The sequence below is a fragment of the Eriocheir sinensis genome, unplaced genomic scaffold (assembly GCF_024679095.1).
Source record: "Eriocheir sinensis breed Jianghai 21 unplaced genomic scaffold, ASM2467909v1 Scaffold373, whole genome shotgun sequence".
Taxonomy (NCBI): domain Eukaryota; kingdom Metazoa; phylum Arthropoda; class Malacostraca; order Decapoda; family Varunidae; genus Eriocheir; species Eriocheir sinensis.
This window is the reverse complement of record NW_026111691.1, coordinates 243,658-259,700: the sequence shown is the minus strand read 5'-3', so window position 1 is coordinate 259,700 and position 16,043 is coordinate 243,658. Positions and strand designations below refer to the sequence as shown.

Genomic DNA, 16,043 nt, shown 5'->3' with positions numbered 1-16,043 from the left:
CCTCGAGTCTCAAAGAAGGACCAGTTCTGGCCAGTCCCAGTAAGTATCAAGGATTTTAAATTTAAAATATTGAGATTTAGGGCTGTTTTCACAGTCACTTTTCTTTGTTTTGATTGTTACCAATGACCGGCGATCGCTGCTATACTATTTCAATGGTGAGAGTCTTTCTTGATTTCTTGGCAGCACTTTCCTGTGAGGAGGTGGAATGACACTTGGGTGCCATAGTAGAGGTGAAAATGCAGTGTATTCCAGAGAAACTTTCCACTCACAGTGCGGGCTAGGTTCAGACTGAGGAGAAACAGAGCGTCTCAGCGCGATTCCTGCCAGAAGTAGTGTGGGTGCGTGTGACGTCATCGTGCATGACATCATCAATTAAACGCATGTTAAATCGAAAATATCGCGTTAGTTAATTGTATCTCCTTAAATATAAACTCGTATTAAATAAAAAAAACGTGTTGTTTAAACTTGTGTTAATCAAAAGGTGATTGTATGTATAATGAGCTTGCACAAGGTATTTTGAACTGCCACAGGGCTTCACTGTGAGACTATTTTTCTTTATTAGGTGACTTTATTCTAATTCGTTGGAAATAAAAAAGCATCGCTTCTCATGCTTAGCCTACGCAATTTATCCATATCAAAGAAAATGACTCTCATGCTTAGCCTACGAAATTGATCTGTATCAAAGAAAATTATTTCTTCTTTCACGATTAGCCAACGTAACTGATCCATGTAAGAACATAAGAACATAAGGAGTCTGCAGGAGGCTGGTTTGCCTATACAAGGCAGCTTTCCTTTCTTTCCTTTCCTTTCCTCTTTCATGCTTAGCCTACGACATTGATCCATATAAAAAATATGCTTTCTTCTTTCATGCTTAGCCTACGTAATTGATCCATATTAAAGAAAATGCTTCCCTCTTTCATGCTTAGCCTGGCCCTAGGACATTAATCCATATAAAAGAAAATGCTTTCTTGATAAGCCAATATAATTTTCACCCATATGAAATAGTGATAAAAAATAACTATAAAAAAAGCTACTTTCTTTCTGGTGGGGAGGGGGGCATTCATCATTCATGTCATTAGAAAGGGATGCAGTCCACTGTCTCCCATAACTGGTGGTAAGAGACTGCATGTAGCTGGGCTGAGCGGCGCATGTGACTCATTGTGTGTGAGAGGCAGTGTTACCAACGTACAGAACGCCTTATTTCTGAATTCCTAACAAACTTAATTTTGTCTCATATTCTGCTTCTTTTTATGCCTGAATTTTGATGTCATGTTTATAACTAGTATATTTACAATATAACAGAGAAGAGACAGTGAGTTGGATTGTGAATTCAGTGACTCAATAGGCTTCCCATATAAATGTCTTTATCATTCTTGAATGACGACAAACTAATGACAAGATCTACATGACTAAAATGAAAAATGAAACATGAGACGCTATGCTAACTAGGAAAAAAAGATTCAAAGGTGTAAAAATCACGCTCCCAAGAGGCATACAGCATGTTCCTGAAGAAGCCGCCTGAGAGGCGTACAGCAGTTTACGGGTTAATGGTAATCTAAACTATTCCTTGACATGCCCTGTTGCTTTCACCAAGAAAATCTGACTTACCTGTCATTAATGTTAGTAAATTTTGTGAATCTATAATCCTTCTCTTTCATGAGAAATGCTGTTTAGGTTCAGGACCAACTTCACAAGACAGAAGAAAACATATTCTCAAGAGATAATTTCCTTTATGATGTGTCTGCGTTGCAGGTTTAATTCACAATCTTGTAATGCTTGCAGCAGCCCTGGTATGGGGTCTCCTTGTGCCTGCAGTCTGTGTTCCTCCAAGACCTATAGGTTGAAAGTTATGAGTATCATCAAAAACTTCGTTCTGCAAATCTGGAAATGGTGATCAAACTGATATGTAAAATGACTGCCTAAACTTTGCCTGTCATTATAATTATTATTATTATTACCATTATTATTATTATTATTATTATTATTAGTATTATTATTATATTATGATCACTACAATTATCATGAACCAATTTTTTTCCTTAGCAAAGTAGGGAAGGATACAAATAATAAGATACCAAGAAAAAAACACATTCAAAAACAGAAAACTGAGTTACACAACATACTCATAATACAAGTGTATGGTTGCTCAACCCTAACATTGTTTACAATAACACTCCCAGACACTATATGAAGCCCAAGTGCCCATCTTGTAAGAATAAAACTATCCCCATTTGCTTCTTGAAAACTGAATTTGAAAAAAATAATGGAAAAGGGAGGGTACAGATGAAGATGAAGATGACTACTGACCTGATGAATCTTGTCTTTGTTTCTAATACCTGATTCTCGGAACAGCTCACTGACAAGATTACCAAGGTTTAGGGAACGCCCCAAGTCCGACCACCTTCCTCGAAGATTTTCGCTCAGGTACTCACAGACTGTGGAAACATGTGTCCTTACCTTTATACTGTTCATGAGGCCTTGTAATAGATTCAGCAAAAAGGAATTCTCTAGTCACAACTTTATCAGGCAAAAGTATCTCCTAAATGTTTTAACCCTTATACTCCGTCAGGCACGATCGTGGCTTTTATGTTAGTCCACTTTATCACTTACTTTTGGCATAGATAGGTTCATGAGGCAATCTGTTCTGATCATCATGCCTTTCTTGACTTCGATGGGTGTTGACAGAAGAGATGGAAATTTTCTTGTACTGTTCTATGAGACCCCGAATCATTTCTGAATGAGGTCCCACATCCTTAGTGAGCCAAAGAAGAATGTCCACTCTATGTGAATGAAATTATATCAGTTAAATGGTACAAGGGGAAATAAGTGTTAGTCAGTCATATAAAAATTGCAACTACCTGACAGCTCAACAGCTGCATTATTTATATTACTTGGCTTCTAAAATTTGTCTGCAAAAGAGGGAAGAAAGGAGGATCTGACCTCATAAATTACAATGACTGGAGGATCTTAACTCAGTACTAATTACATTACATAAGGATTTATAAATGCCTGGTAGATCACTTAAATTGCCCTATTCCTTCGTCGACACAAAACTTTTATCCTGTTTCATTATGAAAATGAATATATGATAAATGAAACTGAAAAAGTAGAAGGCCCACCAGAAAAAAATACGGAAGAGGAAGTAAAAGAAGCACTAAAGGAAATGAAAAATGGTAGAGCAGCAGGACCTACAGGGCTAACAATAGATTTAATAAAAGCAGCAGGAAAGGAAGGAGTGGTGGAATTTAGTAGGAATAGGTAGGAAGACACCTACCGAAACGGGCACAAGCCACTCCCAGTGAGTTATATACGGGAAGCGAGGAGGGTGCTGAAGCCCTCCAAAGACCCTTCCTGTGTCCTCACTCTCCATTTCCCTATTGTCTCATCTACACCAGAGAGTGGTTCAGCATCTCTCTAAAGACAGATCCTCTTACTTTCCACACCACACTACATACACACAACACTTGCACCATTTCCCAAAATTATCCAAGTTTCAAAATGGCGTATAATAATGCAGCCTCGGAGTCCCCGTCTGAGGGGGGGGGGAGACCACAAATGCCCCCAGAGCAGACTCCACATTCGGCCTCCGAACCAAGAGGTGTCTTGATACCTCTTCCAACTTTCTTTTATCAATTTCTGCAACATTCGAGGTCTTCGTTCTAATTTTCATTCTGTGGAACACCATCTCTCCTCCTCTAAACCTCACCTTCTCTTCCTCACTGAAACACAGGTTTCTGAGGCTACTGACAGCAATCTCTGTTCTGTTCCCTCCTAATATCTCTATCCTAAATTTCAATCCAAAGCTGGATGTTGCGCCCACGCATAGCGACATCACTTGCTCTCGTGCCCACGACCTTGACTCTTCAGAGTTTTCCACCATCTGGCTAAGACTTCATTGTCATTCTATTACTAACTACATCTGTGCTGTTTATCTCTCACCTAACTCTACTAACTATGTAAAATTCTTTGACTACTTGAACTCAAGTGGAGCACATCTTGACCCACTCTCCCTTTGCTGAAATCTCCATCCTAGGAGACTTCAATGTTCACCACCAGCTTTGGCTTTCATTCTCTTTCACTGACCAGCCTGGTGAACAAGCCTACAACTTTGCTCTCGTCAGTGACCTAGAGCAGTTGTTTCAGCACCCTACACGTATTCCTGACCATCTTTTAGACCGGCCCAACATACCAGATCTCTTCCTTACCTCTAACCCTTCTGCTTACTCTCAAACTGTTCTCTCCGTTGGGCTCCTCCGATCACAACTTTATTTCTGTATCCTGTCCTATCACTCCTGTACATCCTCTGGATCCACCGAAGAGGCGATGTTTCTTTCATTTTGCTTCAGCTCGGTGGGACGACCTGAGGATGTACTTTACTGATTTCCCGTGGAATGATTACTGCTTCCAGGAGAGAGACTCCTCTGTGTGTGCTCAGCACATCATAGAGGTAATTGTCTCTGGAATAGAGGCATATATTCCACGTACTTTCTATACTCCTCATGCTAAAATAAAAACCCTTGGTTTAATCACGCTTGTTCTCGTGTTATCAAAGATAGAGAGGCAGCTCACAAAAGGTACCAGAGCCTTCGCACTCCTGCTAACCATGATCTTTATATTTCTGCCCGGAATCGTGCCAAATCTAGTCTTTGTCTTACCAAAACCTCCTTTACTATTAAGATTCTTAAGAATGATGTTTTCTATGCACTCTCTGGCCTCAACTCTCAGAAGGCTTATGGACCTGATGGAGTGCCTCCTATTGTCCTTAAAAACTGTGCCTCCGTGCTGTCACCCTGCCTGGTCAAACTCTTTCGTCTCTGCCTGTCAACATCTACCTTTCCTTCCTGCTGGAAGTATGCCTTCATACAGCCTGTGCCTAAGAAGGGTGACCGCTCCAATCCTTCAAACTACCGCCCTATAGTTTTACTTTCCTCTCTATCTGAAGCTTTTTAATCAATCCTGAACCGGAAGATTCAAAAGCACCTTTCCACTTCTGACCTTCGATCTGATCACCAGTATGGGTTGCGCAAGGGGCGTTCTACTGGCGATCTTTTTGCTATCTTAACTGACTCTTGGTCATCCTCTCTTAGCCGTTTTGGTGAAACTTTCTCAGTTGCGCTAGACATATTGAAAGCTTTCAATAGAGTCTGGCTAAAGTCTTTGCTTTCTAAACTGCCCTCTTACGGTTTCTATCCCTCTCTCTGTTCCTTTATCACCAGTTTCCTTTCTGGCCGTTCTATCTCCGCAGTGGCAGACGGTCACTGTTCTTCCCCTAAACCTATCAAGAGTGGTGTTCGACAGGGCTCTGTCCTATCACCCACTCTCTTCCTGTTATTCATCAATGATCTTCTTTCCATAAAAAACTGTCCAATCCACTCATATGCTGATGACTCCACTTTGCATTATTCAACTTCTTTCAACAGAAGACCCTCTCAACAGGCATTACAAGACTCCAGACTGGAGGCTGCAGAGCGCTTAAGGGGAGGCGCCGCCAATAACAGATATTTTTCACTTTTTCAGCCAAATTTTAAAAGTCACTCCAAAAAATAGCTGAACATGGCACACGTTCCCTGTGAAAGCTTGGCACCTGTACGACAATTCTTTCCCTTTCAAATAAATAGATTTGTATTACTAATTTCGTGGTCCCCTACTTGCAGAACCTATGTTTTCTGTAGAATACTCATATATGTTTCATTTTGCCTTCTTTTGTCCAATTTTTTCCACTTTTTTTTTTTACGAAAAGCGTGTCATCATGCATCTGGCAAAATTCTAGTGGCAGCCAGCAAGCCTTGGAGGGTGTGGTTGAGTGAATCAGTCAATTAGTCACTTATTGCATCACCAGTGCTCCTCAGAGGTACACTTGTACTTTGGCAGGTTTGGAAGCTCAGGAAGAAAAGGAGAAGCCCAAAAGAAAAGAAAATGACGAAGAAGAAACAGGAGGCATCCACAGAACACTATAGCCCAGATTTCTAGTGCGTGCGCGCACACACACACACACACACACACACACACACACACACACACAGAGGTGTCAATTATGATGATTATTTTTTATATCATTCATTGTCATTCATAAATACAACTACATAGGTATCTAAGTTGTTTTTTATCCCTGTAAAATCCTCTAAAAATCATAACTTTGTTCGCTAACTGGATCTATACACAAAATAGCCGATATCTCGAAAGTGCATTTTTTGTATTTTGGAGAATAATAACTCTATTAGTTGTGAACATAATAAAAAAATCAAATATCTGCTGAAAGACGAGTGAATGGTAAAAAAAATTATCCTTCTGATTTTTTTATAAAAAAGAAAACACTGCTGATATGATTTATTGAAGGTAAAAAATGTGGTAGAATTATGGGACACATAAAATGGTGATTTTGGTAATTTTTTTTGCACAGGAATGGTGAGGCATATTAAAAAATTTAACAGACAATATTTAACTAGTGGTGTTATGAGTAAAACTGCCCAATGTCGTACATGTTGAGTGAACATGCTGGCCCCCATTTATGTTTTTAGCTCTCTTATTACAGGTAATAAATTTCGTTTGTAATTTTTTTTCCTACAGAAGCACGAAAGCTATTATGCTGATACATGCAGATTTTAATGCACTTACCTAAGTCTTCAAAGAAAAAATACCTTAGAACAATTGAAATAAAATGAATGTACCCTCCACTAATACTAGGCGGCGCCTCCTCTTAAATGTATTAAAAAGGGAGAGATACCAGAAGACTGGAAAGGAAGATACACTGTACCCATTTTTAAAGGGAAAGGAGATGCTTTGAAATGTGGTAACTAAAGGGGGATAAGTTTACTGGAGGGAAGGTATACGAAAAAGTCCTGAAGAAGAGGCTGAGAAGGATAATAAGAATAGATAAATTCTTGAGCAGTTTTCTTTGATGTAAAAAAAAAAAAAAAAAAAAAAAAAAAGTCAGTTTTTGTAGCAGTTTCTGCTTCATTCTTTTTGTGGTAGTTGCCTTATGGCGCTTCGACCCCGCTAATATGAACAAGATCTAATTTCCATTTGGTACTTACTATCCCCATTTCTAGTGTTTTTTTGTGCATGTTGTGTTGTGGTGGTGAAACCTTGTATGATATGAATCATGACATGCCTTTCGTTTTGTCGCATGGAAAATAAATACATGTTACTTGAAAAATAATCGCATTCTGAAAGGCAACACTCACGGAGAATCTTGTGGCTGCTATCAGTTTGAATTGTAGACACAAACACTCTCTCTCTCTCTCTCTCTCTCTCTCTCTCTCTCTCTCTCTCTCTCACACACACACACACACACACACACACACACACATACACCCCTCCGGCATTGTTTACACCGCAGAGCGCAGGGGTCAGGACAAGGCAAGCAGCAAAAAGGCAAGAGTTTGAGTTTGAGGGCTTCCCGGATGACATGGAGAGACCCAGAGACAGAGACAATATGTTGAAAAGGAGGCTCATAGACTTGGAAAGGGAGATGAAGGATATGAGAGATAGAATGGGGATGCTGGAGAGAGAGGTGGACGTTCTGAAGACAGAGAAGAATGTTTGGAAGAATGCACAAGCAGGTAACATTGAACGAGAAAAAGGCAGAAGACGCGGAGGTTAAAGTCAAGGAATTAAAGGAAACGCATAAAGTCTGGAAGGAGGAGCAAGAAAAGGAGAATGTTAGCTTTAAGAAAATTGTGGAGGAACAAGTCAAGGCTGAGGATGAAGCTATAACTGAAAAGGTGATTAAGGTGATAAAAAAAAAACAGAAATAGCGAGAGACTCCGCTGAAAAAAAGTCTGTAATAGTGGTGGGCATTAATGAAGAGCACATGCCAGTCAGACATACAAGGGAAAAGAAGAAAAGGAAGGCAGTGGAGCAAGTAATTGAAGTAATTCAGGAAGATCATGAGCTGGTAGGAGAGATCGAAGAAGTATTCAGGCTTGGAAAGTATGAAAAAGGAGCCCAACGACCAGTTAAAATTAAATTTAGGTCTCAAGCGGCTGCAGAAGAAGTGGTGGGAAAGTCATGGAAGTTAGCAAGAACAGAGACCTACAAAAAAGTCTGGGTAAGAAAGGACAGAAGTGTGGAGGAAAAGAACAAGATAAGAGAATTGAAGAATCAAGCCAATGAAAAGAATGAAGGAAGATCAGAAGAGGATAAAAATAAATTTTCTGGAGAGTGATAGACATGGACCTAAGGAAGTGGTACAGAAGGGAAGAGGAGACAGCTTGAAGGTGGCATACACTAATGTGAACGGGTTAATATCGTCAATGTTAGAAATAGGAGATTCCCTGAGCAAGGAAAAAATAGATGTTATGGGGATTACGGAAACCAAATTGACTGGTAGTATGGATGCATTTAACTTAGGGGATGGTAAATATAATGTATGGATGAGAAATAGAGAAAATAAACAAGGAGGAGTGATGCTATTGTTGAAAAAAGAATGGACAGTGGAGGGTGTCACCTATGGCGAAGGGGAAGCGGAGGTCTTGAGTGTGGGAATAAGACTGCAAAGGGGAGGATGCAGAAATATCGTAGTGGTGTATGTCCCTCCAAAATCCAATTCATGGACGGAAGAATTGTACAAGAAGAAGCTGGAAGACACATTGGATTGCCTAAGGAGATTGCTGGAGGAAAAGGATAAGATTCTGATAATGGGGGATTTTAATTGTAATGGGAAAACTGGTCAATGGAAGGAAGTGAAGCTTCATGGGGGAACGAGGTTTTGGAATTGGTTATACAGGAAATCCCCTATATACGAAAGGGTTAGGGACTGAAAAAAACTTTCGTTTATCGATTTTTCGTATATCGAAGCCATTTCCCCCATAGGATTGTTAATAAATAGGGGGGTTAGGGACCAGCGCCAGCAAAAAAAAAAAAAAAAAAAAAAAAAAGTTAAATATAACTATGCTTAAAAGCAATTTACTACTCACAATACAATGAAACGCAAGGCTCATAAATAATTAAAAACAATTACCATTTCCTGTTCCTTTACTGTTATAGAAATGCATTACATATGTTAGGACAATCCCCTCTAACTCGTCACTACAACTCATCACTTAACATTGCCAATGTTTACTTCCCAAGCTGTGAAAGGCCAGTTTCGACTCTCGTGCCCGAAACACGTGCCAAACAGTACACCACCGCACCACTCCAAGCCCCCCCCCAACCCCTCCATCACCCTCACGTTTCCTCACGCTGGCTGGGATGTGTTTCGGATTCGAGTCGAAGCAAGGGGTTCACAAACTGGCAACGCTAAGTGATGAGCGTTGAAGTGGAGGGGACTGGACATGGACACTTGCTGCCTAATCACTGCGAAAAGTGTCGTGAGGCTGTTGACGGCGTGGCGACCGATATAGACATCGGTGAAACGGTGGGCGCGGAAACTGTAGTACTTTTCGTATATGCGAAGCATGTCTTTCGTGAACCGAAAATTGTCCTATATTTTTCACTTTCGTATATCCGAATTTTCGTACATCGAGCTTTCGTATATCGGGGATTTCCTGTAGATAACGTCCTCACACAGTGGGTGGAGGAAAATACAAGATTCAGAGGAGAAGACGAGCCATCTAGATTGGACTTGATAATCACCAGGGAGCCAGATATCATAGAGGAGATGAACTATAAGAGCCCTATAGGGAAGAGTGATCACGTACTTATCGAGTACATATTACGAGAAGGAGATAAAATAATCAAGAATGAGGACTACGGGAAAGAATGGTTTAACTTTAATAAGGCAAATTTTGAACAACTTGGGAAACATTTTGAGGAAGCACAATGGGATACTTTTTCTGAGGCTGAAAATGTGGAGGAAAAATGGGCTATCTTTCTACGGATTTACAATGGAGTGGAAATGTGGGTACCAAGGATGAAAGAAGGCCAGAAATCAAGAGAAGAGTGGTATAATAGAAAGTGTGTAGATGCCAAGCAGGAAAAGGAGAAGGCATGGAACAAACGGAGAAAAAATAGGAGGATGGATCTTTGGAATGAGTACAAAAGGAAGAGGAATGCTTATGTTAAAGTAAGAAGAGAAGAAAAAAGGAATTTTGAGAAAAATATTGTAGATAAGTGCAAAGACCAGCCAAAACTGTTTTAAAAGTTCATAAATGGACAGTTGAAAAATAGAGATGAGATTCAAAAAGTAAAAGTTAATGGTGAAACTTTTGATAGTATAAGTGAAATAGTAGAAGTGATGAATAACTGTTTCCAAACAGTGTTCACAAGGGAGAGTGAGTTTGAAGGTGTAGATGCAGTGCCGGGGAATAGAGTGGGTCTGGAGAGAATACAAACATCAGCAGATGAAGTTAGAAAATTATTGGAAGAATTGGATGCGAGGAAATCAGCAGGACCGGATGGTATATCAAATTGGGTGCTAAAAGAGTGTAACCAGCAAATAGCTGAAAAGTTCAGCAACTTGATTAATGTCTCACTAGCACAAGGGAAGGTACCGAGAGACTGGAAGAGGGCTAACATCATCAAAATTCATAAAGGAGGAAGTAAGGAAGACCTGTTGAATTATAGGCCAGTATCATTAACAAGTGTAGTAGCAAAGATGTGTGAGAAAATTATAAAAAAAACATGAGTGGAGTATTTAGAAGAGAATAGTATATTAACAAATAGCCAATTCGGATTCAGAGGAGGACGGTCTTGTGTAACTAATCTGATCAGCTTCTATTCAAGAGTAATTGATATAATACAGGAAAGAGACAGTTGGGCAGATTGTGTGTATCTGGATTTAACCCTTTCCTTGCGCGCAGTGCGGACGCGACTATCTCCTCAGGCGCAGTCGGGCAGCCCATTGGGGGGTCTCTTTTAACCTCTGTATCTCAAAAACTATTCATCACAGCTAAAAACCAAAAACACCATTGGAAAGAGGAGGTCCAGATCTATAGGAGTCAGTTATGTATGCCTCTCTTGCAAACGTACATGCACGTTCAGGGAGTGTTGAATGTTAACACTTATGTCGGTGCGTGCGGGATGATCAGCCATATTGAGGGAACTGCAGATATCTCTCCTTCAGATTCTGGCAAGGGAGTATTGCCAACTGCAATATTTACAACTATTTGGTCAAAGAATCAGTCAGGTGATAGGTGAAGCTATGCAAAAATGCAGCTATATTGGGCAAGAACATCCACCAGTTACTCGTCTGTAGATTTGCCGCACTGGGCTGTTATGATTTTACACCAAATTTAGTGAAGAACCTACTCAAATGGCAATCCTGTGTTGTGAGAATTAGTGTTGGAACACTCATATGCGGGAGATTTGAGTGCTGGTGGAGCTCGCAGCAAGCGTTTAGCACCACCAGCAAATACGCCTGACGCTCGCTGCGAGCATTTAGCAATGAAAGGGTTAAAGAAGGCGTTTGATAAAGTACCACACAAGCGATTAATATGGAAACTTAATCATGTTGGAGGTCTGGGTGGTTCAATATTGGATTGGATTATGGACTTATTGACGAAGAGAGAAATGAGAACAGTAATCAGGAATAATAAATCAAGCTGGATGGAAGTGATGAGTGGAATCCCCCAAGGATCGGTGCTGGCTCCGATTATGTTTGCAATATATATAAATGACATGACAGAAGGGGTGACAAGCTATATGAATATGTTTGCTGATGATGCTAAAATAATGAGGAGGGTGGCTAATGAAGATGACTGTGTAGCCCTGAGCCAAGATCTCGATAGAATAAATGAATGGTCACGCAAATGGGAAATGACATTCAATACAGAGAAGTGTAGCGTGATGGAGTTTGGAAAGAGCAGAAGACTAATATCGGGAACTACTCTGAGTAATGAAAGCATCATGAAAAAACTGAAGAAAAAGATCTGGGAGTGATCATAACAGACAAGTTATCCTTTGGAAAACATATAGACCAGATAACTGGGGAAACACACAGTCTTCTTAGAAACATAAAAGCAGCATTTACATATTTAGATGAAGAAATGGTGAAGAAACTAATAACATCAATGATATGTCCAAGACTGGAATATGCAGCATTAGTGTGGTCACCTAGATTGAAGAAAGAAATTAGAAAGTTGGAAAGAATACAAAGCAGTGACTAAAATACCAGAACCTCTGAGAGAACATACTTATGAAGAAAGACTGGAGAAATTGGGACTAACAACACTGGAGAGCAGAAGAGAGAGAGGGGACCTAATAACATTGTACAGGATACGCGATAACTATATATATATATATATATATATATATATATATATATATATATATATATATATATATATATATATATATATATATATATATATATATATATATATATATATATATATATATATATATATATATATATATATATATATATATATATATATATATATATATATATATATATATATATATATATATATATATATATATATATATATATATATATATATATATATATATATATATATATATATATATAACGAGCGGGCACAAGGTATTTTGAACTGCCACAGGGCTTCCCTGTGAGACTTATTTTTCTTTATTAGGTTACTTTATTCTAATTCATTGGAAATAAAATAGCGTCGCTTCTCATGCTTAGCCTTCGAAATTGATCCATATCACAGAAAATGATTTCTTCTTTCATGATTAGCCTCCATAATTGATCCATAAAAGAACATAACATAAGAACGTAAGGAGTCCGCAGGAGGCCGGTTTGCCTATACGAGGCAGCTTTCCTTTCTTTCCTTTCCTTTCCTCTTTCATGCTTAGCCTAAGACATTGATCCATATAAAAAAATATGCTTTCATCTTTCATGCGTAGCCTACAACATTAATCCATATCCAAGAAAATGCTTTCCTCTTCCATGCTTAGCCTACAGAATTTGACCATCCCAAAGAAAATTATTTCCTCTTTCATGCTTAGCCTACAACATTGATGTATTAATAAAAACCCACACTGGCAGACGACAGAATTATATTTTTAACCAAACAGTTTCAGTGGACACTGCCACCATCTTCAGTGGTGTAAAGGAAGAGCAGAAGTAGATAGAGTTATATTTTTAACCAAACAGTTTCGGTGGACACTGCCACCATCTTCAGTGGTGTAAAGGAAGAGCAGAAGTAGATAGAGTTATATTTTTAACCAAACAGTTTCGGTGGACACTGCCACCATCTTCAGTGGTGTAAAGGAGGAGCAGAAGTAGTCACAATGGTTTACAATGGTCCTTATATACATAACAGAACGAGTAGCCTACCTAAGTATGGGAGGGGCTGGACAGAGAGGGATGGGTGCGTCCGTCAGGTCAGGGGGAGGGAAATGAGGTCACGGCCCCACCCCAACGCTGTGGCGGACACATGGGGGGATGGGAGAGTAGAAGTAGGATTAGGGATTAGCAAAATATAATCTAATAGGCATACCTAACAATCACCAAATGGAGGGGTACAAACTTGGTGGAGGGACTTTTTTGGCAGCCATAGCCGGTAGTGGGCTAAAGAGTAGCCTATCCAGATATTTTATTTTTATCTATTAATGATCCACGAGACATCCTAGAGTTAAATCAAAGTATGTGCTTATCTTTGTATTCATTCATACACATGCTGGTAATATTTCTGTGGGGTCTGATTCACTTGTTTGAGTGAAATTCTGTTGTGATAAACAGGCACCAATTCGGGTCACTAGTAAAAAATGAAACGGGTAATGTGAGTTTTGCCTCCATGAAACATACACAAATAGATAAATATGAAAGCTCAAAAAGTCACAATAAGTGACCACCTGCTTTGTGCAGTAAAAATATGCTATTTCAGGTATCTGACACCTGCAAAACGGCGTGCGCGCTACCTCTGTCCTCGGAGCGACAGCCTCAACATTGCCAGATTGTCGTACTCAGCCGATTATATTTATTGACTTCCTACCCCCAAACTGTCTTCTGGGCCCCAATAAGAAAACTAATTTATAGTTATCATTGAAAGAGTTAGATTCTGATGTTTCTTGGCAATAGTTAGACGTCAGAAACAGGTAAATACCATGCTCTGAGTACGACAATCTGGCAACAGTGGCTATACGTATTTTCATATTATTGTTCTGCTGTGTTCAAGAAAAAGAATACTCATAATTTTAGTTAGTTTTTGGTTATAAGGATTCTTTACGAAATACAGTTATAACATTACCTCCTACTAGTTAGGAAACGTACTGAATCCTGGATCGGATATGGTGATGTTAGGTACACCTATTGACAAACAGGAAAAAGAAAAATTAAAAACGGGATAAGGACAGGGATGGGTGGGCAACCCTAAGCCATCAGGTCATATATAGGTAAGTAAGGTCAGGACCCCACTCCAAAGCTATGACTGACAGATGTTGGGATTAAGGGGGGCGGGAAGAGACTTCTCAACCAGTGACCTCATTACCAGATCGTGCCTGCAATTCCTGTCACATAAATTAAAATTGCTATGTTTCTTTATACACATTGCCTCAATAACCTTACGTTGTTTATAATCATTGCATTTATATAAAAGATGGCTGTTTTTCCATGAAATCCTATGATTTGTATTTTCAATATGTTTAAAAATAGCATTATTGTCGTTCCCTGTTCTAACAGCATACTTGTGTTCCTTAATGCATGTATTGAGATCTCTACCTGTTTCGCCTATATAAACTAACTGACAATCTTCACATGGGACTTTATACACACCAGCTGATGATGAAACAATACTTTTGTTCTTAACTAACATGTTTTTGATTGTGGAAGTATATTTAAAGGCTATATCAACATCAAGTTTATGACACTGCTTTAATGTTACGCAAGTCAGCAACATATAGCAAGGACAGAAATTTTTTTTTCCTAGGGGAGGGAGCGCTAGGTACAAAATATGATTTTCTTGCTTTTAAATATGCTTGCTGTATAAACCAGTTTGGATATTTTAGGTTGCGGAAGATCCTCCATATATAATTGTTTTCACATAAAATATAACTCTATCGTCTGCCAGTGTGGGTTTTTATTTATACATCAAGAAATTACGTCAGTGTGCTTAGCCGCTCTACGACATTGATCATTATCAAAGAAATATACTTTCTTCTTTCATGCTTAGCCTACATAATTGATCAATATCAAAGGAAATGCTTTCCTCTTCATGCTTAGCCTACGACATTAATCCATATAAAAGAAAATGCTTTCTTCATAAGCTAATATAATTTTCATCCATATGAAATAGTGATAAAAAAAATAACTACAAAAAAGTTACTTTCTTTCTGCTGGGAAGGGGGCATTCATCATTCATGTCATTGGAAAGGGATGCAGTGTTTGCCCTGTGCACTGTCTCCCATAACTGGCAGTGAGAGACTGTGGGTAGCGGGGCAGAGCGGCGCGTGACTCGCGAGAGGCAGTGTTACCAACATACAGAATGCCTTCTTTCTGAATTCCTAACAAATTATATTTTTTTCTCATCTTCTGCTTCTTTTTATGCCTGAGCTTTGATGTCATTGTGTTTATAACTATATCAACAATGTAACAGAGAAGAGACAGTGAGTAGGATCCTGAATTCAGTGACTATAGGCTTCCCATACAAATGTCTTTATCACTCTTGACAGATGACAAACTAATGACAAAATCTGCATGACTAAGATGAAAAATGAAACATGTGATGCTATGCTAACTAGGAAAAAAAGATTCGAGGCTGTACAAGGCTCAGCAATCTTATAGAAGCAATGTAAAAATCGCGCTTCCAAGAGGCGTAAAGCATGTTCCCGGAGAAGCCGCCTGAGAGGCATACTACAGCAGTTTACGGGTTAAGGGCAAGAGAGATGAGAGCAGTGGTAAAGGACACGAAATCGGAATGAAAAATTGTAGAGAGTGAAGTGCCTAAAGGATCGGTATTGGCACCTGTACTCTTCCTAGTATATGTAAATGATATGCCAGAGAAAGTAAACGGTTATATGAGCCTGTTTGCAGACGATGCAAAAACTGCTAAGACATATTAGAAACAGTAAAGACTGAAATTCTGCAAGATGACCTGAACAAGATTTGGAAATGGAGTATAAAATGGGAGATGGAATTCAATGTGAAGAAAAGTCATGTAATGGAAATGGGAAAGAGTGAAGGAGACCAAAATGGA

The 16,043-nt window shown here is 39.2% G+C and overlaps 1 protein-coding gene across 1 annotated transcript in view; it reads right to left on the bottom strand.

Annotated features, from left to right (window-relative positions):
• Positions 1-1,545: 1,545 nt before the first annotated feature.
• Positions 1,546-16,043, bottom strand: part of LOC126991959 (uncharacterized) — a 41,250-nt gene continuing 26,752 nt past the window's right edge. Inside the window, exons 3-5 of the mRNA XM_050850624.1 lie at positions 2,611-2,780; positions 2,308-2,435; positions 1,546-1,833 (exon numbers count right to left, since the gene is read on the bottom strand). Of these exons, the coding sequence (XP_050706581.1) occupies positions 1,714-1,833; positions 2,308-2,435; positions 2,611-2,780 (418 nt within the window). The 3' untranslated portion in view covers positions 1,546-1,713. The remainder of the gene's footprint in view (positions 1,834-2,307; positions 2,436-2,610; positions 2,781-16,043) is intronic.